The 23,687-nt window shown below is 52.9% G+C and overlaps 2 protein-coding genes across 5 annotated transcripts in view; both read right to left on the bottom strand.

The window, feature by feature from the left end:
- Nucleotides 1-1,083: 1,083 nt before the first annotated feature.
- On the bottom strand, nucleotides 1,084-5,652 carry PFDN5 (prefoldin subunit 5). Of its 3 annotated transcripts, XM_038378086.2 has the most exons (6): nucleotides 5,437-5,642; nucleotides 4,435-4,537; nucleotides 3,800-3,831; nucleotides 2,560-2,634; nucleotides 1,563-1,668; nucleotides 1,084-1,425 (listed from the first exon to the last, which is right to left on the bottom strand). In XM_038378086.2, exons 1-6 carry the CDS (start codon nucleotides 5,506-5,508, stop codon nucleotides 1,346-1,348), a joined length of 468 nt encoding a protein of 155 aa, XP_038234014.1. In that variant the 5' UTR covers nucleotides 5,509-5,642; the 3' UTR covers nucleotides 1,084-1,345. The 3 variants fall into 3 exon arrangements, with proteins under 3 accessions (XP_038234014.1, XP_038234012.1, XP_038234013.1); XM_038378084.2 differs by lacking the exon at nucleotides 3,800-3,831 and having other exon boundaries at nucleotides 5,437-5,650; XM_038378085.2 differs by lacking the exons at nucleotides 2,560-2,634; nucleotides 3,800-3,831 and having other exon boundaries at nucleotides 5,437-5,652.
- Nucleotides 5,653-11,388: 5,736 nt separating this feature from the next.
- Nucleotides 11,389-23,687, bottom strand: part of ESPL1 (extra spindle pole bodies like 1, separase) — a 29,637-nt gene continuing 17,338 nt past the window's right edge. Inside the window, exons 15-31 of one of the 2 annotated variants that reach the window (XM_043506636.1) lie at nucleotides 23,243-23,371; nucleotides 22,420-22,576; nucleotides 21,844-21,953; nucleotides 20,047-21,197; nucleotides 18,510-18,942; nucleotides 17,637-17,807; nucleotides 16,897-17,110; nucleotides 15,980-16,167; nucleotides 15,350-15,482; nucleotides 15,151-15,268; nucleotides 14,774-14,929; nucleotides 14,305-14,475; nucleotides 14,122-14,226; nucleotides 13,514-13,629; nucleotides 13,213-13,296; nucleotides 12,511-12,675; nucleotides 11,389-11,983 (exon numbers count right to left, since the gene is read on the bottom strand). In XM_043506636.1, coding sequence (XP_043362571.1) covers nucleotides 11,782-11,983; nucleotides 12,511-12,675; nucleotides 13,213-13,296; nucleotides 13,514-13,629; nucleotides 14,122-14,226; nucleotides 14,305-14,475; nucleotides 14,774-14,929; nucleotides 15,151-15,268; nucleotides 15,350-15,482; nucleotides 15,980-16,167; nucleotides 16,897-17,110; nucleotides 17,637-17,807; nucleotides 18,510-18,942; nucleotides 20,047-21,197; nucleotides 21,844-21,953; nucleotides 22,420-22,576; nucleotides 23,243-23,371 — 3,803 coding nt within the window. In that variant the 3' untranslated portion in view covers nucleotides 11,389-11,781. Of the gene's footprint in view, nucleotides 11,984-12,510; nucleotides 12,676-13,212; nucleotides 13,297-13,513; nucleotides 13,630-14,121; nucleotides 14,227-14,304; nucleotides 14,476-14,773; nucleotides 14,930-15,150; nucleotides 15,274-15,349; nucleotides 15,483-15,979; nucleotides 16,168-16,896; nucleotides 17,111-17,636; nucleotides 17,808-18,509; nucleotides 18,943-20,046; nucleotides 21,198-21,843; nucleotides 21,954-22,419; nucleotides 22,577-23,242; nucleotides 23,372-23,687 lie in introns of both variants that reach the window. The other variant, XM_038379174.1, reaches the window with a different exon arrangement.

The following is a 23,687-nucleotide window of genomic DNA, read 5'->3' as shown; positions in this document are numbered from 1 at the left end:
TTTGAGCTAGAGCGAGGTGCATTATTTTAAGTTGTGAAGGTGGTCCATGTGAATCCCCTTGAACTGATGGAGAGAGGAGCTGTGCACAAATGGAGGCTGAGATTGTTAGTTACCTAAGGGATTTGGACACCCCATCAAGGGAATCCAGGTGCCTGAATCCTCTGGGGAGCTTTAAAAATCTTAACTCTAAGGACTGCATCCAGGGGCAACAGAATTGAACCAATCTCCCTTCCTGCCTCTCTCAGAGAGAACCAGGGACAAAGAGGGAGGGAACTCTACTGCCTCTGAGCAGCTGTAGGGGAAGAGCCAATGGCATAAGATGCTGACCAGATGCCTGCTTCCAGCTTGGGCTTAATCTCTATGGCAACCCTCTGCTCAAGGTCTACATGCAGCTTGAAGCCTGGCCAGTATTACTCCTCCCCCAACCACATCACATCCAGCCCATCAAAAACCCATCACATCAAGGCCTGGCCCCCGCTGCCTCTCAGACAGGTAAACACGGGCACTTGGGGGCAGTGGGCAACAGCCGCTGCTCCTCAGAGCCCTTCTTCCTTGCCCTAGCAGGAAACTGGGTCCCTGCTTGTAGCGTTGAGTGGCTGGAGAGGAAGCTGGGAGGTAGGAGCCCTGGGTAGGACCAGAAGGAACACGTATCTGACAAGAAACGCACCCATAGCTTGATATCCAGCCAGGGGGTAGGGGTGCTGGTAGGTGTCAGTGACTTGCCTTATGTCTGGGGTGCTCACCAGATGCCATAAGGGAATCTCCACACCAGCTGGCTGCTGTCCTATTGCATCTCATACAGGAACCACCTTGTTTCCCTGCAGCGCTTCAGCACAGGCCTGCCCATTAGAGATTTGTTCTCCCTGAAGAAGCAACGCCCCACTGCAGCCCCTGCGCCCGCTCCCCTTCTGCAGCCAGAGCCCATAGAAGCTCAGATGCTAGAGTGATGGACAGAACCTTTAAAGAGACAGATCCACCCCACACATCAGCTGGCAACAACTTCCACGGCTTTAAAGGGGCCACACCGACAGCTGGAAGTCTTCCTAGCCCCACCCCTCGTATCTCTCACCAGAGGCAGCCGAGTACTGGTCCGCAATGCTTTAATTTATCTTGCACATTGATATCACCTGCCATATACAAAAGGGGAAGACCTTCCACCAGGTTTGCACTGAAGACACTGCACGCACATAACAGCCACCAGCACAAACAACCGATGCCTCCCGTTGGCACCGCAATGGTTTTGGCCCCAGCTGCTTTGTCGGTGATTTTAAGACTCTGCTCGTAAGAGAACAAAATGCCACCGTCAAGGCGCGGCATGCGGGGCCCGGGGAACCAAAGCCAAAGGCTATGCCTTCATTGCTGCAGCCTGTGAAGCCCCCATGGCCGTTAGCTGCTGGATCTTCTGACTCATCATTTCCATCACAGCTGCAAGGGAGAGAACACACGCACACAGTGAAGGGAGTTGGCCAGGGGCTGTTCTAGCTGATAAGAATAGGTGGGTGGCAGCTGTGGGCAACGCCCCAGAGCCAGGCCTGCCTGAAAAAAAGCCAACATGTCCCTACCTTGTTTCATGGCATGTTTTTCCTGCAGTGCCGGCTGAATTTTCTCCATCTGTTTGGTCAGAAAGTCTATCTTCCTCTTGAAGAAATCTCGGGCATTGTCTGCTGTCTGCAAGAGGAAAAGTGGCATGGTATGTCCACCCCAAGGAGAGGTGGGCACCTGGAAAGGGGCTCACCCCCTGCCTGAAGTGCAGTGACAATGAAGTGATGCACAGGACAGAAGGTAAATACTTGAATCGCTCCAAGATTTGGCTGCTCAGGCAGTAACATGCTTAGCCTTTCTACAGCACCTTTCATCAGAGAACCTCAAAGCACTTAGTTGTAGGTGTACCTATATATCACCTCATCTGCTACAGAAATGCAGCCACCTCTGGGATGGAACATGACAGCTGTCCAACAGGGCATCACAACGCCACAAAACAAGATAGAAATTGATGGTGTCATCTCTGACTGAAGCAGCAAGAGATGACAGCACATAACCATGCATCTCTGGCCACGGATAAACCCCTGACACTTAGGGAAAGAGTCACAGGAGTGTTAACGGTCAGCAGGTTGATTTTACATCTGCCCTGACAGATGGCAGCACCCAGGGAAGAGTGCACCACCACTGCCTGGGGTACCTGCTTGGGTTTTGAAGGTTTCTCATCGAAGAACCCACCTGCTTAGCTTGCAAGACCCAACTGCAGCATAGACAAGGAGGTCTGGCTAAGGGAATGCAACCCAATCCCCTAGCAGAGAATTCCAATGCACTAACCTCACTGGCTATTTACCTAGCCTGCTGTCAGCCATCCCTCCAGTCCCAGGGCAGAGCTTGCAGGGTGTACAGCAAGAATTCTGTGCTCAAGGTGTGAGTGCGTTTCATACAAAGAGATTGGGGTGGGGAAGAGATGGCTCTGAGTCTAACACTTTTATGTGCAGGTAAAGCACATCCTGCCACTCCCTGGAACACATCAAGTCTAAGAACGCTCTCACAGTGGGTTGGCTCAGGAGTGCCTCCTACCTTTTCTACGTAGTAGCCTGTCCCCACGTCTACCAGCACATGGCCAACGTCGGAAAGCTTCCCAGGGACGTACATCTGCCAGGGAGGTCAAGGGAAAACACAGAACCAGCAGGGAAACCATAAGAGAGCAACAAGGTTACGGTGATAGGACCTGGGAAAAGCATCTTTGCTCCACAGCTGCTGCAAGGGGCCAGATCCTGAGCTGGTATAAAGCAACAGAACTCCTTTGAGCACAGGCAGATGAGTGCAGTTTGCCCAGAGATTCAGTTTAATAAAGCAGTGTTTTATTAGATTATATTGTGGTGGCAGGTTGAAGGCTTGACCAAACTCAGGGCCCCGAAGCACAAAGAGAGAGAGAGAGAGTGTGAGTCTCTCTCTCTCTCTCTCTGCGTCCTGGAGAGCTCACAGTCCAGAGAAGGTGGGATGGGAAACAGGTGCAGAGAAAGGAAGTGACTCACCCACGGTCACCCAGCCGGTCAGTGCTACTGCTGGCAATAGAGCCCAAGTCACAGGCCAGTGCCCTAACACTGGACCATGTTGCTAGATATGAACTGTGCAGGCCCCATGGGAACGACTAGAACAGAACAGATTTCAACAGAATCAAAAGATCAGCTCGGTGCCAAGGTCGCTCTGTGATGCTCGGTCGGAGGAGAAACCCAAGCCGGGATTAATGGGAGGAGGCTGCAGGGAGCCACTGCAATGTCCCCGTATCGCTGGAGAAATCACCAGGCAGAGGAGGCAGCAGGAAGTGAGCATGGAACCAGAAGCCCCTGCTCAGTCCCAGAGCAGACACAATCCAAGCAGCAGCAGGGAAGCGCCCCCAGTGCACCTTGGCCAACAAGCCTCAGCCCCGCCACGGAGTTAGAGGGGAGCTCATGCTCTACCAGCCTCCTTGGTTCTTGGCCCCCTGGCAAGGAGGGGGCTAATGGGCCAGCTGGGGTGTGGGTTGGGGGGCAGGGCAGACATGAAACAGCACAGATCATTTAATAGAGAGGTCACTGGAACAGCTGTCCAGCGGGAGCAGCTTCGGTCGCTGTCAATCCAGGCAGGATTTAGACTAGTGTCGTAAAGGGTCCCTGTGACTGTTCCCTGACTGGAAATGTTCAACGCTAACCTGCTGGCTGCATCAAAGGCAGAGCAGGCTGCATGCTGGGGCCCGAAGGGTTAAGTTCCCCGTTGGGGTGAGAATCAAAACGCCAGGGTAGCAAGGAGTTTCTTTGAGGTGGTGGGTAAAGGATACAGAGCTGGTTAGCGGGACTAGCAGCTCCTTCCCTGGAGACAGAAACAAATGCCTGTTATTACCCAGACACTACCCCCTACTGCACAGTACGGGGGGGGAGGGCCTCCAAAAAGCAGTGTGAAAGCAGGGGGACAGCCACGACTATGGGATGCTCATCAGCATTCAGAGGCTTTGCACTGCTGGGGGCAAGTTAATAGCAACACTTGGCCCCTCCATAGCATCTTTCATCCAGATCTCAGAGCTCTTTAATTAATTACACACATAGGCCTTGTAAGGCGACTGAGGCACCAACCAGGGCTGTGGCCTGCCCAAGGCCATGCAGCAAGTCAGCGACAGAGCCAGGATCAGGATCAAGGAGTCCTGGCTCCCAGGTGTTTGCTCTAACCACTAATGAAAACTCCCTCCCCTCGGGACCTGGTCCATGGGAAGAGGGAGGCCATTCCAGGGGGCCTAGAGCCAAGACACATGCACAAAGCTGGAGGACACGGGGCTCTACAGCAGCAGCAAGGGGAGCTTAACAACCGCGTGCAAACGCCAAGGGGTGCCCTCTGCGACTGCACCATCCCCAGATGGGCCTGGGGGGAAGGGGGCAGGGGCACAGGGGTCCCAGAGGCGCAGGGCGGGTCTGCACTGACCTTCGTTGCTTTTGTTGAGCACACTCAGACAGTCCTTGGCTTCCACATACTTGGTCTGCACCACCTTGAGCTGGGCGATGGAGGAGGAGAGGAACTCTACTTCCTGGGGGGAAGAGCAAAGCCCAGCGCCCGTGGGGGCAGAACCCGGCATCACTATTGGGGCAGGAGAACAGAGCGACGGGATGGGGCTCCCCAGGCTCGGGGTCTCGCGGGGGGGGCGGGGCCCCTCAGACGGGGCTGGGGGAGGGTTGCGGGGGTGGGTCTCGCTGGGGGGGGCGGGGCCCTCAGACGGGGCTGGGGGAGGGTTGCGGGGGTGGGTCTCGCTGGGGGGGGGCGGGGCCCCTCAGACGGGGCTGGGGGAGGGTTGCGGGGGTGGGTCTCGCGGGGGGGGCGGGGCCCCTCAGACGGGGCTGGGGGAGGGTTGCGGGGGTGGGTCTCGCTGGGGGGGGCTGGGCCCTCAGACGGGGCTGGGGGAGGGTTGCGGGGGTGGGTCTCGCGGGGGGGGCGGGGCCCCTCAGACGGGGCTGGGGGAGGGTTGCGGGGGTGGGTCTCGCTGGGGGGGGCGGGGCCCCTCAGACGGGGCTGGGGGAGGGTTGCGGGGGTGGGTCTCGCTGGGGGGGGCGGGGCCCTCAGACGGGGCTGGGGGAGGGTTGCGGGGGTGGGTCTCGCTGGGGGGGCGGGGCCCCTCAGACGGGGCTGGGGGAGGGTTGCGGGGGTGGGTCTCGCTGGGGGGGGCTGGGCCCTCAGACGGGGCTGGGGGAGGGTTGCGGGGGTGGGTCTCGCTGGGGGGGGCTGGGCCCTCAGACGGGGCTGGGGGAGGGTTGCGGGGGTGGGTCTCGCTGGGGGGGCGGGGCCCCTCAGACGGGGCTGGGGGAGGGTTGCGGGGGTGGGTCTCGCTGGGGGGGGCGGGGCCCCTCAGACGGGGCTGGGGGAGGGTTGCGGGGGTGGGTCTCGCTGGGGGGGGGTCCCGCGGGGGGGTCTCTCCCGGGGCTGGGCCCTGACCTGGTCCAGCTGGTTCTTCAGCACCTCGAGCTGCGGCAGTGTCAGCTCCGTAATGTTCACCTGCTGCGCCATCTTGGGGAAGAGTCAGTGAGCGGGCTGGGGAGGCGCTCTGGGCCGGACACAGCGCCACTCTATGGTGCGCGTCGCCTCCTCTGGACCCCCGTCTCTATGGTTTTCTAAGGGCAGCCATTGCTCTGCAGGGCTAAGCCTCTACCCTACTTCCGGCCGCCATTGCTCTGAGGGGGCTACCTCTACTTCCGGCCGCCATTGCTTTGTGGGGATCAACCACAATTAGAGCCTGTGCCCTGGAGTTCAGAAGTGAGACCTCGCTCAGTTTCAAGGTCGAGGTGGGCTACAAGGTTACAAAGACCCAGCCCACCACAGCAGAGATGTGTCTGTCTAGTTCTTATACCACAAACCTCCATATGATATCCAGGGGAATGGTCCTAACAGCACTAAACTCCTAGACCCGAGGGGGTCTCAAACTGCAGGGGGGGAATGCAGAGTGTATTCGGGAGGCAGAGGGGATGGAGAAGTTTAAGGGGCAAAAAAAACTTACTGCACACATTTCACCCACAGCACTGAATAACTACCAAACCCAATTCCTCCAGAGATGGCACTGGGCAGTTTGATTGAGTTCTGTTGAGCTTGCATAGCATTCTATAAAGTCGTTGCCTTCTGTGCGATCATCCCTTTGCTACGACGCAGTATGCGCATTTAACTGTAAGCAGCGACCACACTCAGTTTCATGCTTTTGCTCTTATTACAATGGATCATTGGCTCTATTTGAATCAATACCTTACTATTTTTAATATCTAGTAAGAGTTGCATGTTGATATTTGTTAAATTGGTATACATACTTGTGTGGTAAGAGGTGAGGGTGTGTATGTGTAAAATTCTATAGACACAAAGAAGGGGGCACGATCAAATAAGTTTGAGAATGAGTGTTCTAGACCAATGCTGGAATCTATACTATTCCCCCTGCCTCCCCCCCATACCCCTCAACACACAGAAATACTTAATAAATATTTAATAATAGGTCCATATGTCTACCAGAGAAAGGAAGAACATGATCCACTGGCTGGAAGCTGAAGGCAGACAAATTCAGATTGGAAATATGGTGTCAATTTTTAACAGAGAAAGTAACCATAGGAGCAACTTATCAAGAGGCGTGATGGATTCTCCCTCAGGGGCAGGTTTCAGATCAAGACTGGATGTTTTTCCTTCAAGATCTGCTCTAGGAATTATTGTGGGGAAGTTCCATGGCCTACATCATACAGGAGGTGAGACTAGGTGATCAAAATTGTCCCTTCTGCCCTTAGAATTAATGAATTGGAATCACTGGATGCTGACCTTCTCCCAGGCTTCAGAGGAGAGGCAAATAAATATAATTAAAGCAGACAAATTGCTATTAGCAGCATAAAGTCAATGTAAGCTATTTTCATATGTACAGAAAGACCTGAACATAGTAACTGCAGGTCACAACTAATTCATGCATATGAACAGCTAAGAACGATTTGCATACAGGTTAATTAGTTCCATACTATTTAACCTCCATCCCAAACATTTCTGCAGGACCCAATTTTCCTCTAAATCACCTCCACAAGGGTCACTTCAGTCATCTCTGAAGCAGGCTAGAGCAGCGTACCCGTGGCCAGTAGCCTAGCGGAGTTAAACAGAATTGGATTTAAGGCCAAGGTCATGGGCACAAATGTCTCTAATTTTTAATAAGATTTTCCAAGATGGGTTCAGGACCTTGCTTTTGCAAGTTCAGGAAAAGATGGCATTTCTACTATAGATCCCCTACTATTGTGCCCAGCTATTAGTTTAGTAGCCAGCCAAGTCAGCCACAGCTATTGGACTGCTCTAAGTTTACTCAGGGCATAGGAAGTCCTAGGGGACAGAAGGAAACTTAACAACCGAGCACAGAGGCCCCAGCCCTGTTTTTACCCACAGCGTGTTCTCTGAGAGAGGCCATCACCTTACCAGTGTAATGAACTCTCAATAAAATAAATGTGCATTGTAAGCTTTTTAGGACAGGGATGGTCTTTTCATTCAGTTTGTACAGGCCCTAGCACAGTGGGGGCCTTCTCCCTGCCTGGGCTCCTAGGCACTACCATACAAATAAAGAAGCCAGTCCCATAATCACTGATAGCAAGTTAGATGAACACCAGATAGAGGGGGCAGCCTCAGCTCTTTGTGTTTATACAGCTCCACTAGTGGTCATTTTACATCCAAGTTGCTCCATGGGATGCTTACAGGACCTCAGCATGATGCTTTTCACAGAGGCAGCAACAGGGGCTTTATGCTGGGGATCTCCAAGCACAGAGGCAGACTCTGATGCGATACCACTACCTACTAAAGCAATACACGCACAGATGAGAAGGACAGCTGGTGTGAAAGGATGGTTGCTTAGGTACAGGTTAGAAGGGAGAAGTACACCTACCCTGTAGAGACCATCCTATGTGCAGAAGAAGAGCGAAGGGGCTAGTGCCGAAGACTGTTAGTAGGCAGCATTTGGCCATTAAGGTAACTCTGTCAGCTAGAGACAGAACTATAGCCAAGCCCCACTGTAGTGTAGGGGCTGTTCCCAAGCAAGACAGAATGGTCTGTTGCAGTAAGGCACAGGATGCTGAGCCCAGAGATTTGGATTCTAGGCCCAACGTTTCCACTCAATCTGTGGAGCCATCAACCAAGTCACTTGATCTGCCCTGACTCAGTTTCCCCTTTGAGCAGAGTAAGATTATGGCTTCCCTTTATGAAGCATTAGATGTCCCACAGCCCTATCAAGTTTTCTGGGGATAGGAGAGAATTCCCCCATCAACTCCCCAACACTTTGCTCCTGGAGGTGTCTACAGCAGCATCTAGGTCCACTTCCAGCTCTCCTGGTGGCCATACTTCATGCTACTCTCCCTCCTTGACTTTGTGTATTGACAGTCCAAACTACCAAGCAAAGAGTGAAATCCAAGCCATTGTTAACAGCTCTGCAAGTTAGATTTCCTGAAAACCCTCCTGCCTGAAGCATGCAGATGGCATGGCACATATTCTTAGAGGGGGCTCTGACAAAGAACATAAGAATGGCCAACTGGATCAGACCAAAGGTCCATTTAGCCCCATATTCTGTCTTCTGACAGTGGCCAATGCCAGGTACCCTGGCGGGAATGAACAGAACAGGTAATCATCAAGTGATCCATTCCCTGGGGCCCATTCCCAGCTTCTGGCAAACAGAGGCTAGGGACACCATCCCTGCCCATCCTGGCTAATAGCTATCGATGGACCTATCCTCCATGAATTTGTCTAGTTTTTTTGAATCCTATTACTCAGTCTTCACAACATCCTCTGGCAGAGTTCCACAGACTGACTGTGTTGTGTGAAGAAATACTTCCTTTTGTTTTAAACCTGCTGTCTATTCATTTCTTTTGGTGACCCCTAGTTCATGTGTTAGGAGGAGTAAATAACACTTCCTTAGTTACGTTCTCCTCACCAGGCATGATTTTTATAGACCTATCATATCTCTTCCCCCCCCCCCCCCCCCATCATCTCTTTTCCAAACTGAAAAGCCCCCCTCCCATCTTAATCTCTCCTCATACAGAAGCCATTCCATATCCCTAATAATTTGTTGCCCTTTTCTAAACCTTTTCCAATCTATCTTTTTTGAGATGGGGCGACCACATCTTCACACAGTATTCAAGATGTGAGCATACCATGGATTTATATAGAAGCAATATGATATTGTGTGTCTTATCTATCCCTTTTACTTAATGATTCCCAACACTCTATTAGCCTTTTTGACTGCCACAGCACACTCCATGCAAGCTTGCAGAGAACTATCCACAATGACTCCAAGATCTCTTCCTTGAGTGGTAACAGCTAATTTAGACCCCATCATTTAATATGTATAGTTGGGATGATGTTTTCCAGGTTGCATTACTTTACATTTATCAACACTGAATTTCGGCTGCCATATTGTTGCCTAGGCACCCAGTTCTGAGACATCCTTTTGTAGCTCTTAAGAGCCTGCTTGGGAACTAACTATTTTGAGAAGTTTTGTATCATCTACAAATTTTGCCACCTCACTGTTTACCCCTTTTTCCATATCATTTATGACAATGTTGAACAGCACTGGCCCCAGAACAGACGCCTGGGGGACACCACTATTTACCTCTCTCCATTCTGAGAACTGACTATTTATTCCTACCCTTTGTTTCCTATCTTTTACCAGTTACCAATCCATGAGAGGACCTTCCCTCTTATCCCGTGACAGCTTACTTTGCTTAAGAGCCTTTAGTGAAGGACCTTGTCAAAGGCTTTCTGAAAACCTAGAGTACACTATATCCATGGGATCCCCCTTATCCACGCGCTTGTTGACCCCCTCAAAGAACTCTAGCAGATTGGTGAGGCATGATTTCCCTTTACAAAAACCCTATTGCCTCTTCCCCAACAAATTATGTTCATCTATGTGTCTGACAATTTTGTTCTTTGCTATAGTTTCAACCAGTTTCCCCGGAACTGAAGTCAGGTTTACCCACCTGTAATTGCCAGGATCACCTTTGGAGCCCTTCTTAAAAATTGGCATCACATTAGCTATCCTCCAGTCATTTGGAGCAGAAGCGGATTTAAATGATAAGTTACAGACTAGAGTTAGTAGTTCTGCAATTTCACATTTGAGTTCCTTCAGAACTCTTGGGTGAATACCAGCTGGTTCTGGTGACTTTTACTGTTCAGTTTATCTATTTGTTCTAAAACCTCCTCTAATGACCCCTCATGCTGGGACAGTTCCTCAGATTTGTCACCTAAAAAGACTGTCTCAGGTTGGGGAATCTCCCTCACATCCTTGGCTGTGAAGACCGATGCAAAGAATTCATTTAGTTTCTCCACAACGGCCTTGTCGTCCTAGAGTGCTCCTTTAGCATCTTGATCATCCAGTGGCCCCACTGGTCCAGCAAAGTAGCAGGGGCCTCTGCAAATCTAGAGCAACAAAGCTGCAGTTAAATGCTACAACTGCCTCACACTTGCCTTCTAGTTCAGCAGCCTCATCCAGCCACCTGAGACAGATAAGCAGCAACATGGAGGGAAATGTGTCTATCTAGGACCCCAATGCACTTGAGGCCTTCGTGGGCTTGGCCCCCCATGGCTTTGTCCTTGTTTACTCAGAAAATCCCCATCATTGTATAATCTAATCTTAAAAGCCTCCAAACACCCATCAGATATGTCACCCTGCCTCAGCATGAGGGATGGGGAAATGGGCTACATAACCTCTTGCAGTCCCTTCCGGCCCAATACATTTGTGTTTCTACACCAGGAGGGTTTTGCTAGTGTTTAACTGGAATGGCTGTACCAGTAAAACCCTCTTAGTGCAGAGGCCTTCACATTAGGTTTTACAGCAGCATAGCTGTCTAAACAACCCCCTTCCCCAACCAGCTCTGTGGCCCAAGGTGGCTTTTTAATACCATAAAACAGCTCCCCACATTACCAGCAAAACTGCACCCTAGAGTAAGAGATCCTACCTCTCACATCCCATCTGGGGAGACTGACACTGGCAAAAAGACTCCCTCCCCTCCCCCCCCGTGGGAGGATAGAACAGCAGTGACTGAAGGAACAAAAGCCAAGTGTCGTAAGGTGTTGTGTCCAATGCAGACCCCCTACCAGGATATGGGGCATAGGAAGGCGGCCCTTTGATGGGGGGCAACAGTGGCATCTAATCTTCAAGTAATCACTGCCTCAATTTATCCAGAAGAATTGGTCTAGAGGGTGGTTCAAGTTACACACTCCAGCCGAGGCAGACAGTCAGAGGTCAGAGTGGCATTGCCCAAAAAGGCACCTAACAGAGAAGGTAACAGGGTTAGGCGTGGGGGAGTGGATTGTCCTCTCACCCTGAAAATCCATGTGGTCCAAGTCTATGGCTCCACCAGATCTATTATAGTTGTACAAGCGTCAGATATTCAGCAACCATTTGCAATATAAAAAACTCAGATTTATTTTATTAAAATAAGTTATATTCTTAGAGATTTGACAATTTACATGTATATAATTCTTCCCCCAGACCAGCCACTCTGCAAGTCACTGCAGCTGTTTAAACGTGCCACAGCAAAGCTAAAAAAAATATCCATTCATGAGTCCTTATGAGAAGCCACCTGGGGCCTTCTGCCAAGAGTCAGACAGATAAGGCTGAAACCAGCAGCTGAGTGCAATGCATTTTCAGAGAAGCTGTGGTCCAGAGGAAAAAGTTTGGCTAGGAGGCAGTTTTCAGGTCAAGTGTTTCATACAAGAGCCTGGAGGGATGAGGTGCTGGATCCACTTCATGATCCAAGTCCCATGACCCTGGGAGCCCAGTGGGCAGGGGCCTCATCGCAGAGACACAGGTAAGCCATAGGCTATGGGGGCTGCTCCGATGAGGTATTTGAGTTTGGGGGCCAGGCGGGACTGGGCAACATACTGGAGGAGAGGCGCACCTGACCCTGCCTTCAGCCAGCTCTGGAGGAGCGCCTCCATATAGCGGTCAATGTCTCGGTCAGTCACGTCCCAGAGATTTCCCAACACCAGGGGGCTGCAAAGGGAACAGACAGACACACACTTGTCTCCCCTCCAGCAGACACAGGGCTATAGCCAGTACCTTAACCCAGCCCAGCTGTGTCTGGATCAAGCCTCGCCTGGGTACAAGGAGGGCAGGTTCAATTCCCCCAACCCCCTCCCACTGTTTAATTAGATCTGGATGAGGAAAAAAGGTGTGTATAGCTTGGACTGAAATCAGGCAAGTACTGGAGCCATAGAGCTCCACCTGTGTTGGCATCAGACTTCCCTGCAGCAGAGCAGAGCGCTGTGGCTGGGATTTGAGGAGACACTGATTTATGGCCATTAGCATTTGAAGCTCTATGAGCTAAGCCAGGGTGACCAGACCTCATGCTTCCAGGACACAAACAGCTTCTAAAGGGGTCAGGAAGGAAACCTACAACCCTGGCATCTCCCTGGCTTATACCTGCCTCTAAAGCAGGATAGGGGGCACGGGCCAGTGGGTCGATAGTAGCCAGAACACAGATTTCCCCACGCTCAAGATCTCACCCCCAGCAGACTCACCATCCCGCCATGATGTACTTGAGGACGATACCAGTTCCCTCCAGGTTGCCGCGCACAGCCAGGGCGGCACTGCTGCAGCCGAAGAGCAGGGCCACAGCACTGCAGTCCAGCTTTAGGATTGACGGTCCATCCAGGAAGCGGGCTCCGGCTCCATGCCCGGCATAGCTAAGGCAGAGTTTGTGGGTGAGCTCACAGCACTGCAGGGAACTTGGTGATTGCAGCTATCTTGGGATCACTGCTCCCCCACTCAGTTCCCTGGTCTCCAATGAGACCGACTTACAGGGCAAATGCTCTGCACCTCCATGGACTGATCCAATACCTTGCCATTGTTCCACCCCAGCTCCCCAGTGCTTGAATATAGTTGCATCCCCATCCCTGAGCAGCAGAAACCTTGATCTCCCCAGGATTGTTACGCTTGGGTCTTTATGCACAGGGAAAAGCCACCTGCCATGAACCTGATGGTTAATGAAACCTGCCCGTATCAGCATCCTGTAGAGAGGATCTCCTACCAAGGCGGATATCCTCACTGTACAGGCACAAGCAGGGAGAAGGAGGTAGCTTGTCCAAGGTCACACCCCAAGCCAGGGAGAGAGCGGGGAATAGAACCCAGGAGTCTAAGGTTCTATGGAGACATGGTCAGTCCTGCTCGCTAATGCCACCCACCCTCGGAGACACTAGCTTGCTCATGCCAACACCACTTACATATAGAGATCACGCTGCGTGAGCGCCGACTGCATCTGCTCCTGGCTTGGGACTTCTCCTGTTACCCCTGTCCAGCCGGGTTCGCTGTGAGATGACACTGGATGAGAACAGAGCATGGACACCCGCCACTCCCACAATGAAGGGCAAACCCCAACAGCATTGCTCAGCAACGCCCCCTATGGCTGCAGGTAGGAGGTCTCAACAGGACACGTATCCCTCGCTACTGAGGGAGGGAGATTACAGCCAAGCCGTGTAGAACCCCTCCCACAGTGGGGATGTGGGGGCAGGGAGATGCACCCACCTCTCAAACCAGGTTCGGAAGCGCTCCTCTGTCCCAGGCAGGTTGTCATGTGGGTTGAGGACGTAGAAGGCACTGCTGGGATTCACCCCGCAGGTGAGGATGAACCCTGGCCGATACTGGAACGAGGACACAAGACATGTTGCTCCCTCCCTTATGTGTAGCATATTGCAGAGCCCAGGCTGAGATCTAGGCGGGCACCCATGTGGGCAGCCACAATCCCATTGGGAGTTATGGGTGCTGGGCACCACCCAGTCCAGCCATGTGAACCGAGTGTCCATGCTACAGCTAGGGAAGCCCCTGGCTGGCCTGTGTGATCATCCCACCCAGCACTTGGAGCCTTCCCCATTGCACCCATTTGCCAGACCAGGGGTGCTCAGAGTCCCTCCAGCTAGCAGGGAGTGGGGCCAGCACTTTTGGCTGACCCTTTCAAGCTCAGTATCACTTGATGTGTCATGCAGGGGGAAGTGGGTTCCCCCCCCCAAAGGGAGGGCCCAGCTGATCTGAGAGCATGGGAGCTACTTACTGGCCTAGCTTTCACACGGGCAGGGGAATCCTTCCCCGAGGCCCAGCAGAGCCATCCCAGAACAGCCCCCCTCCCCTCCGCTTACCCTCTGAGCGAGGGAGTAGCTGAGCAGGAAGCGCAGGGAGGGTAACCGGGTCACTGACAGGGTTCTCAGGCAGGGGATGTTCTCCCAGGGCAGCTTCTGCAGGTGCTAGAGAGGAAAGGAGGAGTTATCTGCTGAGCCAGAGGCTAGGCTGGCAGGGGCATGTTTTGGGAGAGGACCACTAACCCTGTCCAGCACAAGAACCAGGTGACCACTCGTCTGCCCACTGCGGGATCTCCACTTGTGCACCGCCTCCTGCAGGAAGGCCTGGGCGGCATCTGGCTGCGCTGGGCACAGCCCAGATGCCAGGCACTGCACATCTTGAGGAGTGAGGAGGTGAGAGCTGTTCAACACGAGCTGAGGAAAGAGGAAGACTAGTGACTGAGCCAGTGTCCCCATGCAGGGGCCAGCAACGTGATGGGTGCAAAAAATCCCCCTCCATGCCCCAGGGGAATGGCTTCAACTGAAAAGCCTCTGTATACAAGGGACTTCCTTACCCCATGAGAGCACACTAGGGATCTGGTTCCCTTCCTACCACAGTCACAGCATTAGCTCAGCAAGCTAGGCCAGCTACATTGATCCCGCCCAGGCTCAGCCAAAAGCCTGCTCATACTAGGGGCTTCTCAGCTGGTTCTCCCAGGACCACCCCTCTCACCTTCAGCAGTGCCAGATCTGAATTTTGCCAACCACACCCCCAGAGATGTTCCTGCAGGCTGGAGGCCTCCTTAGCCACACCAGAGTCCTGGCTGGCTGGCAGCAAGGCCCCCTTCCAGCAGCTCAGCACCTCCTTCTCCAGGGTCTCGGTCAGGACCTGCAGAAGGGAAGAGGGAGTCTAAAGCCTCTTGGCACTGGAGAACTAGCCGCCTCCTTGGGCAACCACTTGCCCCCACAGTGGGAAGGCCAAGGGCTGGCCCGTGAGGAGGAAGCTCCCCCTCTTGTCCTTGTTGGCAGAGTGGGGTGAAGTATAGGAAGCCAGAAAGCCCAAGTCTCCAGGTTGATTGAGCCAGCACACGTTCCCACGTCCCCACCCACCTTCATCCTCCTGTCCAGCTCCGTCCGGCCCAGCCACCAGTCCCTCTTGTCCGTGCAGCTGCTGAATTCCTTCTGCTCCTTCTGGATGGCATCGAACTCGCCAAGCACTGAACTCAGGGGTGCCTGCAAGAGAGAGCACCGTGAGCCCTGCCCTGCACTCACATTGTTGCCATGTCCAAGTGCCCCATCGACCCTGCCCCTCACCTTGCTCTGCACAGTTGGGATGTGGATGGTCACTGGGGTGCTCTCCTTCTCCAGCCGCGTTAGTAGCAAGGTGTCCCCAAGGGTGCCGGGCTGAAGGCTCACCAGGGTCAGCAGGCACACGGTTACACCTGGGATGAGCAGTTAGGGGAGTCAATCAACAAGCCGAACCCAGCTAAGAGTCCTTCTTTGGTGTCAGAGGATGCATTCTGAATCCCCCACAGTGGAAGGTAGCAGGCAGCCTGCAGGAGAGCCCTGCCTTTCTGTGGCATGGACAAAGAACAGTGCAAGCCTCCCACACGCCAACAGCCCTGCCTCTCTAGGGGGAGGAGGAGATTTGATTCCCCAGGCCCATTCACTCCTTGTTTGGGGTCTTGGGTTGCAAACAAGGTCCCCAAGCTGGGATAGCCGTTTGCCATAAGAATGCCTGCCCACTAGGAACTGGACCAAGGGCAACTCATTTAGCAAAGGCGCTGCTCTGTGGCCACGTGGTGTAGCAATATTCAGCCACCACAGACCCAGCTGGGTCCAGACCAGGCACCTAGCTGCGAGATGCCCTTTCCCAGAGGCAAAGCCAAAAGTTGCCCACTACTGCCAGCTGAAGGGGACCCTCCCTCCCAGCACATACCACTGGGGATTTTTTGCAGCTGCTCCCTGAAGCTCTCTGTCTCCCACTGGCCCAGCCCCGCCGAGCTGAATTCAAACAAACTCTGAAGCTGCAAGAGGTGCTGGAGCTGCAAATTGGCATCTCCTCCCTGCAGGGTGAGCTCCTGCAGCTGGTCAGCAACATCGGCTGCTGACTTTTTCTTCATTTTGCTGGAGGTGGAAACAGTGTGCAGGGAGAGTCAGTACAGCAGAGACCCACAGAACCCAGAAAGGAGAGGGGGAGATGGGTGGGGGCAGGTTCAGAAAGACTGTTCTGAACCAAGGGCTTATGGAACAGGCAAGTCCCCATAGCAGTGCGATGCCAGGAGCAGCGAGCAGAATGCCAGGCTGTGGAATCCAGGAAGTGAAATCAACTAGTCTAGTTCCAGTGAGGCAGGAGGCTACGGGGTGTTCAAACTAGGACAAGTGTCCTGACAGTGCTTCTTCCAGTTTGATGTTGCCACCCTCACAGTAGCTTCCATCTCAGGAGCTCCTGAGGATTGTTAAGCCACCCATACCCCTCCCCGAGCTAGGCATTATCTCCACGTTTTAGATGGGGTGAACAGCCTAAGGTCACACACTGGTCTTCTGGCAGCACCAGGAGTTGTGGGGCAGAGCTGGCTCCCAGCTTGGTCAATCAGCCACCAACCCATCTTCCCTTCCTACCTCCAGTTCAGTGTTAGTCAAAGTTATTTGCCTGTTCTCACTTTTGGAGGCGTTGTACAGCTCATGGACAGTTTTAATGCTCTGTCTCATCTTGTGGCAGTGGGTTCCACAGGCTAGTTATGCCCCACATAAACAGAGGATATAAAGGCAGCCTTTGCAGGAAGAGTAGTGGTGGATCTAGAAGGGTTTCCCTTTACTGTATGAACCAGCCAGCCAAGGGCTGACAGATCTTACTATAGTCTCCTGTGAACGTTGCTCATCAGCTGATGGCGGACAGTGATAGAGATGGACTCCGAAACCAGGTAGGCAGTAGTGAGGGGGTCCTGACTGCCAATGCACAGTGCCAACAGCTGGCAGAGCTGGCAGTAGAGGGTGCCTGGAGGGCAGTGGCTGATGGCTTGGAAGGCAGCTTTCAGGGAGTTGCAGACAGAGTCCAGAGAGGACAGACCTGGAACAGTCAGAGCAGACAACCCTGTTAGATGGTGTGACAAGAGCTTTTTCATTCAGTCCTCCCTCCTGCCCAGCGTGAAGGTGGAGATCGGAGCAGAGGGGAGCAGGTGGGGTGTGAAGGGTTGATTGGATTGGAAGGTGGTTGGAGTGGCAGCAAGCAGGTTTTCAGAGGAGTTGGCAGGTTGGGGAGCTGGCAGGTGGGTCAGAATGGACATGCCTCAGCTGTCCCAGGGAAGAGTGGAGGCAGCCTCCAACAGGATTAGTTGCTGAAGTGTTATAGCAGAGACAGGAGGACTGCCAGTGCCAGATCCAAGCCTGCCACTCTGCTATTGTGGCTAGTTAGAACGATGGGATTAAGGACAGACAAAGCACAGAGTGCAACTACACATTCGTTATACAACGGTTCCTGGATTCCCACAGGAGCTCACCTCTGTCCCGTCACTGCCACAAGGCCCTGATGTTTCAATGGGGAGGGGAAGCAACAAAGGGAGACCCAGGTTTTGTGGGGTTCCTAGGGCACTTACTGACAGCAGTGGCCAGGGAGGAGGAGAGCAGCTGCAGGTTGAAGGGGTCGTGGCTTCCTTTCTTCTCTGCCACCAGGAAGTTCTCTTCCAGATCAGCACTGGCATCTCGCCGGAGAACCTCGTGCTCCCCTTCGACACCATCCTGCCCGTAGGCAAAGAGCCTCTTATTCCCTGCAGACAAAAGCAGACACTTCCCTCAGACCTTGCCAGGACATCAGGGCTCTGGCTTCCATTGGGGTCTGCTCAAGCCCAGGCTCTGCAGACAGGACTTGGAAAGATGTACACTTCTGTGGGAGAAATTGGATCCAGAATGTGACAGGATTCAGCTCTCCCTTGTTCAGTGTTGGGACAAGAGCAGCATCCTCAGATCGACCCCGCCCCACTTCCTCAGCTCAGGGCTCCAACTTTCCTCTGCTGTCTAACCCCCAGAGGCTTCCCTATCCATTTCAGGACCCACTCCACAGGCCCTCCCCCCCCTTATCTACAAGGACCTATATGGGCTCACACCAGCCAAGGTGGCTAGAGAGCTCCCAGGGGTGGAGTGAAAGCACTCGGGACGCAAGGCCAGTCTTACAGACAGAGGGTACAACAGTGAAGGGACTTGCAGCTGCAAACCAAGGGCAAGTCAAGGTTTGACCTTGGGTGCCTCCCAAATCTGGGCTCAGACCAGATTTTAGCAAGCGCTTTCACCTTTGCCTCTATTCTCAGCCTGAGACCTCCCCAGATTCTGTGCCCCTCCGCCATCCTTGATCTAACAAGATCCAGGATACAGCTTGCCCAAGACACGTTACATAGGACAAAGCGGTCTAGTAGTCAAGCCCTCCCTGCTGACTCCTCCACCTGTTTCTGGATAGGCCAGAAAACCAGGCCTACCTGGGGCTGGCTCTTCCTCATCAGATCCTCGCAAGACCTCAAAGCTGATCTCAAATCCCTCTTCCATCACCTCCTGTTCCTTGATGGTTCTCAAGAGCACCCCTTCTTCCTCCTGCCCCTGCCCATGCCCACAGGGGTGCCTCTGGACTGCTCCCTCCTTTTCTTCTTGCCCAGCAGCTTTCCTGTTGCCTGCTCGTGTTCTCCGGGGCTTGGCTTTGCTGCTCTGGGGGCAGTTATCTGAAGAGCAGGCTTGGGCCCCCTCTGCATCAACAACCAAGGCCTTTGGCCGTGAAGCCTTCCTGCCAGAGGCCGATGCCTGTGTTGTCTTGTGGCTAGCAGGCCTTGGCTCTTTGCGAGCTGCCAGCCCCTTGTTCTCTGGCCCCTGGGCTGCTGCACTGGGGTCCTCCACATCACTGTCATCGCTGAAGACCACCTGGGAACAGGGGGACAATCAGTTTTCTCCAGGGTGGATCCCTGCTCCTTGCTCTCCAGTCTAGTCTAGTGACCCCCTCTGGGCAGTGCTCAGAATGCATGTGGAGAGAGATTTATGAAGTCTTTCTTGGCACCAGGATGGGACTGCAGGGAACAGCCATTTTTTAAATCATGGGATCAGTAGCTCTGGAATCTGAAGGCCTGAATTTCTCTCCAACACCAGCAGCACCAACTTCAACATCTCCTCCTCTCTACCCCGTGCTCTTGGCCTTGCCCAAGGGGAGTAGGAGTGAGAGGACAATTCCTGTATGAAGTTGCTGATATTCTTGGCTGAGAAGTCTAGGAGGACTGACATCCCCACTGGAACTGGCTTTTGTTGCCCAACTCTGCTCACAAGCCTGGCTCTTAGACACTAGTGGTTTCCAGTCCTTATGGAATTGGGCCAACTAACCTAAAAGTGAAAGGCTCCATGCATCTTGTGAGCCAACAGGAGTTTCAGGGGCGTCTTGCACACCAGAGAACTAGCAATGAAGGGTTAACAGCCTGCACATCTGGATGAGTCTCCACCTGGCCTTGGGACAATTTCAGCTTTGGGGTACTATTAACCCTTTCAGTCCCTGCGAAGAGGTGGTAAGATCAGAGTCCACATAAAGGGATCAGGTTGATAGAGCAGAGATGGCCAGCTGCTTGTATTTAACTCATGTAGCTAGCAGCAGAGGGGTGTGAGAGTAAAGGGAGACCCAAGTTAGGTTGGATTACTGAAGAATTTTGCAACAGTAAGCTGTGTCAGGCTGCAGCCTGGTCTTCCCCAGGGAAAGAGTACAAGCCCCATTGCCAGGGACATGGCAGAACTAGCCAGGACAATGCCCTAGAGAGAGAGCAATCTGCACTGATCAAAGGCAGGGGGACAGATGGAGTGGGCACCACCCAGTAGACCATCTCCCTATCCCAAATAAGCACAAGCTGTTCATGTCTGACCAACAGGTGATACTCTGGAAGTTCCTCAGGCACAGCGTCATTCCTGGACACCCCCCGCTCCCTCCACTAATATACCTTCTGCCCCAAAGATACTGTCCATCAACGAGCACTCCGCCCACTCACTTACCTTCAGGCGAGATCGGACTCTCTTGGAAGCTTTGGGAGCCTTCAGCAGCTGGGACTTTTCCCCTGGAGGGGAGGACTCGTTGAACACCATGAATGGAGCCTTGGGGCCAGGGATTGGTTTAGTGTGCGAACGACCCTTGGTGGGAGGGAAGGATTTCTGCACTGGGGTGCAGGGATCCATCACAGGTCTAATAACAATTGGGGGCACCTCTCTGTCTGAGTCACCCAGGGCAAAGACATCACTGGAGTCTATCAAATGCAGAGGTTTGATTCCCTGGCCTCTCTTGGCTTTGGGTTTTGGGCCAGATGCTGCTACTGGAATCTTCTTGCTTCTTCTCTTCAGGGGCAGATTCTCCTCCCTCTTGATTGTCTTGGTCACTGCTGATCCTTTGGTCTCAGAGGAGGGAGTTAAGGGTTTCCAGGCCCAGGCGCTGGAGAAGATGTGGGCCATGCAGCCATTGTGCTTGGAGGCCAGGCTGTAGATGGTAGCCATGGCTTTGGTGAGCAGCAGGCTGGCTTTGTGGTACTCCAGACCTGGCAGGCAGGGCACTCTGGAAGACAGGAATGTCAGGCCGGCCTCCAGGAGCTCCCACAGTCTTTTCTCCGGCTGGTGGCCACCCATGCTTTGAGCAGCCACGGTGGCATAGATGTTGGCGACCAGATCGTCCAGCAGCCCAAGCATGGATCGGTCCCAAATAGCAGCCTTCTTGCCATTGTGCTGGGATGCCTCCCGCACCATGGTGGAGAAGTGTGAGGTCATGACCATACAGCGCTCAAGACTAGCCCGGAGGAGACCTAACCCTTCTGCTCTGTTCCCTGATGCTAGCTCCCACTGGGCATAGGAGACCGCCCAGTGGAGGCAGACAGCCGAGAGGGTCACGTCAGAGCAGAGGGAGCAGGAGCACAGGGCGGAGTGGCTCAGGAAGTTCAAACATCTCTTTTTCTTGGGTTTCAGCACCGGGGAGGTGGTCAGCACACTCTCCTTCTCCTGCCTGCTCACTGTGTCCACAAACTCTAGCGACGGGCCCTTCAGGAAGCCATCCTCTTCCCCGGCAGACTCAGCACTGGGGCCTTGGCGCTTGCTGCCCTTGGACCTGCCCTTCTTGGGTTTGATGTTCACTTCGCTTTTCTGCTTCTCTTTTGTTTCAAAGTCTGGAGGTGGAAGAGGGGGAGCGGGGTTAGTTATTTGAGTGGTGCCACTTACGATCAACCTGTGCTGTGATATACTTACACAGTAGACTCAAGACCATCTATTACTGTCATTTGTAGGAGGCCTTTTCCCCTCAATAGGACAGAATGCTTCCCACCACCACCACCACCCCCCCGCTCTAGGCAGCCTCAAGACAATACTGATCTAGGGTTGTAAAGCCAGTCTTGTAACCATGGGACCCCCCCCCCAAAAAAATCTAGTTTTATTCCTATATTAATATTGCCTCTCTTTCCAGGAAGCAGCTACTAGACACTCCTTTACTGGCCAGCAAGAGTCGCTCTCAGCGGGCTGAACTTGATTTGGTTTAGAATTATGATTGCCAAATCTCAAGAGCTTCACCACCTCCAACCCCTCTGGTTCATGGATCTCAGGGTGTCTTCAGTTGTATCATTAAATCTGTTGTAAGAGACACCCTGCAGAGCAGGAAAAGAACCACCTTGATGTCTGTAGAGCCTTCTCTACCCTTCACCATCGGCCTCTGAAGCGCGAGCTGTACGGCCACTGCCACCAATGGACAGTGCCATGGGACGAGCTGGTCACATTCCCTCCCCGCTTCTCTCCTTTAAATCAGAAGTAAAAAAACCTCACCAGTGCCAGATTCTAGCAGGAACAAGGCTTGTTGGAGGTCTGAGTGACACAGCTCCAGCTCACTTCGCTGCAGCTCCAGCTTGGCCTTCAAGACCAGAAACCCAGCACACCTAGGAAGAGAAACCCATCAACAACCTGGATCCAATGAGGTAAGATGGCAGCTCAATTAACAGTCCATAAAGACCAGTTTTTTCTCTTCCACCTCAGAACCATTAATGAAAGCTAAAGACATCAAGCTACTGGAGAGTTTAGTTTGTGAAGATTAAAACTTGGGCAACATGCCCTAGAGAATTCCTGTGAGCAGCTGCTCATTTGAGATGCACCAGGGAATGATCAGCAAACCCCACCACTAAGGCTGCTTCCTGCACTGGCAGCAACTTGGACAAGACCCAACACCTGGCCTCCCCATCTGTGATGAGGAAGTTGTCCCCTAGGGCTGGCCTGAAAGCAGAGCTGAATAGCTCCCAGAAACATGGAGTTCCTTCACAGGGATTGAGACAACACTGACAGAGTTGCTTCACATTGAGATGGGCATGCTGTGCCCTGTGAAGGAATCTTTCCCAGTGAGCCCCTTACCACCGAATGGCCTGCAGCTTCATGGCAAGTTTGAGGGCTTCCAAGCAGAAAGCTTTGGCTTCACACACCATCTCCACTTGGCTGAAGAGGGAAATGAGCTTCTCCGAGCAGACCAGCATGTCAGCCAGCACCTGCCATTTCTGCAGGAGATTTTCCCCTGCATAAGAAGGGAACAGGTGAATAGGGATCCTCTTTTGCACTGTACCTACAAAGCTAAGGGGAAGCCACTTGGTAATTAAGGTCTACAAGACACTGTATTACTCCAGACCATTAACATCATCCAGCTTTTTGCTGGAGAGACTGGTCAGGGTAGGTCACACAAGAGCTTATGCTCAAATGTAAAGTCATTCTAGTTAATATTGAAGGGCCTAGATCAGCAGGCAGCCAGCCAGATATCGTGGTGGCGGGCTCTGTATCCCTAACAGCTAGAATTCCCTCAACTCAGTGTTCACTGATTTTGCCCCCTGCCCCTTTAGTTGGCCCCTTCAGTGCTCCCTGTGGGCACTTGATCATGGAAGCTAGACTGTGGTATATGGAGGAGACTTCAGACTCTCCTAGTTCTAGAAGGAGAGAGTAAGCCTGCTGACATCAAGGATGAAGTTAGATTAAAATAGGAAGATGCATTTCCATCCACGCAAAACCAGATCAACCTGAAGTTTTCCCACACAACAGCTAATCCCTGCACGGACTTTGAAGAGTACAACTTGGAGAACCAGCCTCTTTTCCATTTCCTTCTATACACAAAAGCAAGGACCAGTTACGACAGCCAAGTCCTCTTAGTCAGGGCTGTTAGTGATACTGTCCATGTACATCCACAGCTTACCATGATCTACAAACTGCGTTTCTGTCACAGTTTTAGGAGAGGACATCAAGTCACCGCCCATCAGGAGAAGGAGGATGCTGCGGAAGAGTTTGTGAGCATCAGCAAGAGCAGTCTCAGGGGTCTTCCATCCTGTACAAGGGAGCATATGAACATTAGTACCATCTGCCTAGCCATGCAGGAAGCAGTTAATTCCCTCAGTGCCATTAATAGCAGCATGCTTGGCATGACACCAGCTATCTGCAGAAACTCCAGCTGAACTGATAAAGCATGCAGATTCCAGCATTCGCTCTCCGCCCATCTCAATTGGAAGGGCGGTGTCGCAAGACTGGGAGATCAAAGCAGGCAACCCTCAGCCAAGTGAGGGCCATCTTTAGGAAGAGGAGCATCTGGAATGACACTCGGGTAGAAGTTACTTGGACCAGTGCCCTCCTATTCCAGGTCACAT

This window comes from Dermochelys coriacea, chromosome 20 (assembly GCF_009764565.3).
Source record: "Dermochelys coriacea isolate rDerCor1 chromosome 20, rDerCor1.pri.v4, whole genome shotgun sequence".
Taxonomy (NCBI): Eukaryota; Metazoa; Chordata; order Testudines; family Dermochelyidae; genus Dermochelys; species Dermochelys coriacea.
This window is presented reverse-complemented; position numbering and strand designations above follow the sequence as displayed.

Excerpts from the sequence above, each read along its gene's own strand:
- PFDN5 (XM_038378084.2), bottom strand. The coding sequence starts at position 5,508 with ATGGCGCAGCAGGTGAACATTACGGAGCTGACACTGCCGCAGCTCGAG. Across the intron at positions 1,669-2,559 it reads CAGGCTACTACGTAGAAAAG|ACAGCAGACAATGCCCGAGA; the intron begins GTAGGAGGCACT and ends TTCCTCTTGCAG. Across the intron at positions 1,426-1,562 it reads AAAACATGCCATGAAACAAG|CTGTGATGGAAATGATGAGT; the intron begins GTAGGGACATGT and ends TCTCCCTTGCAG.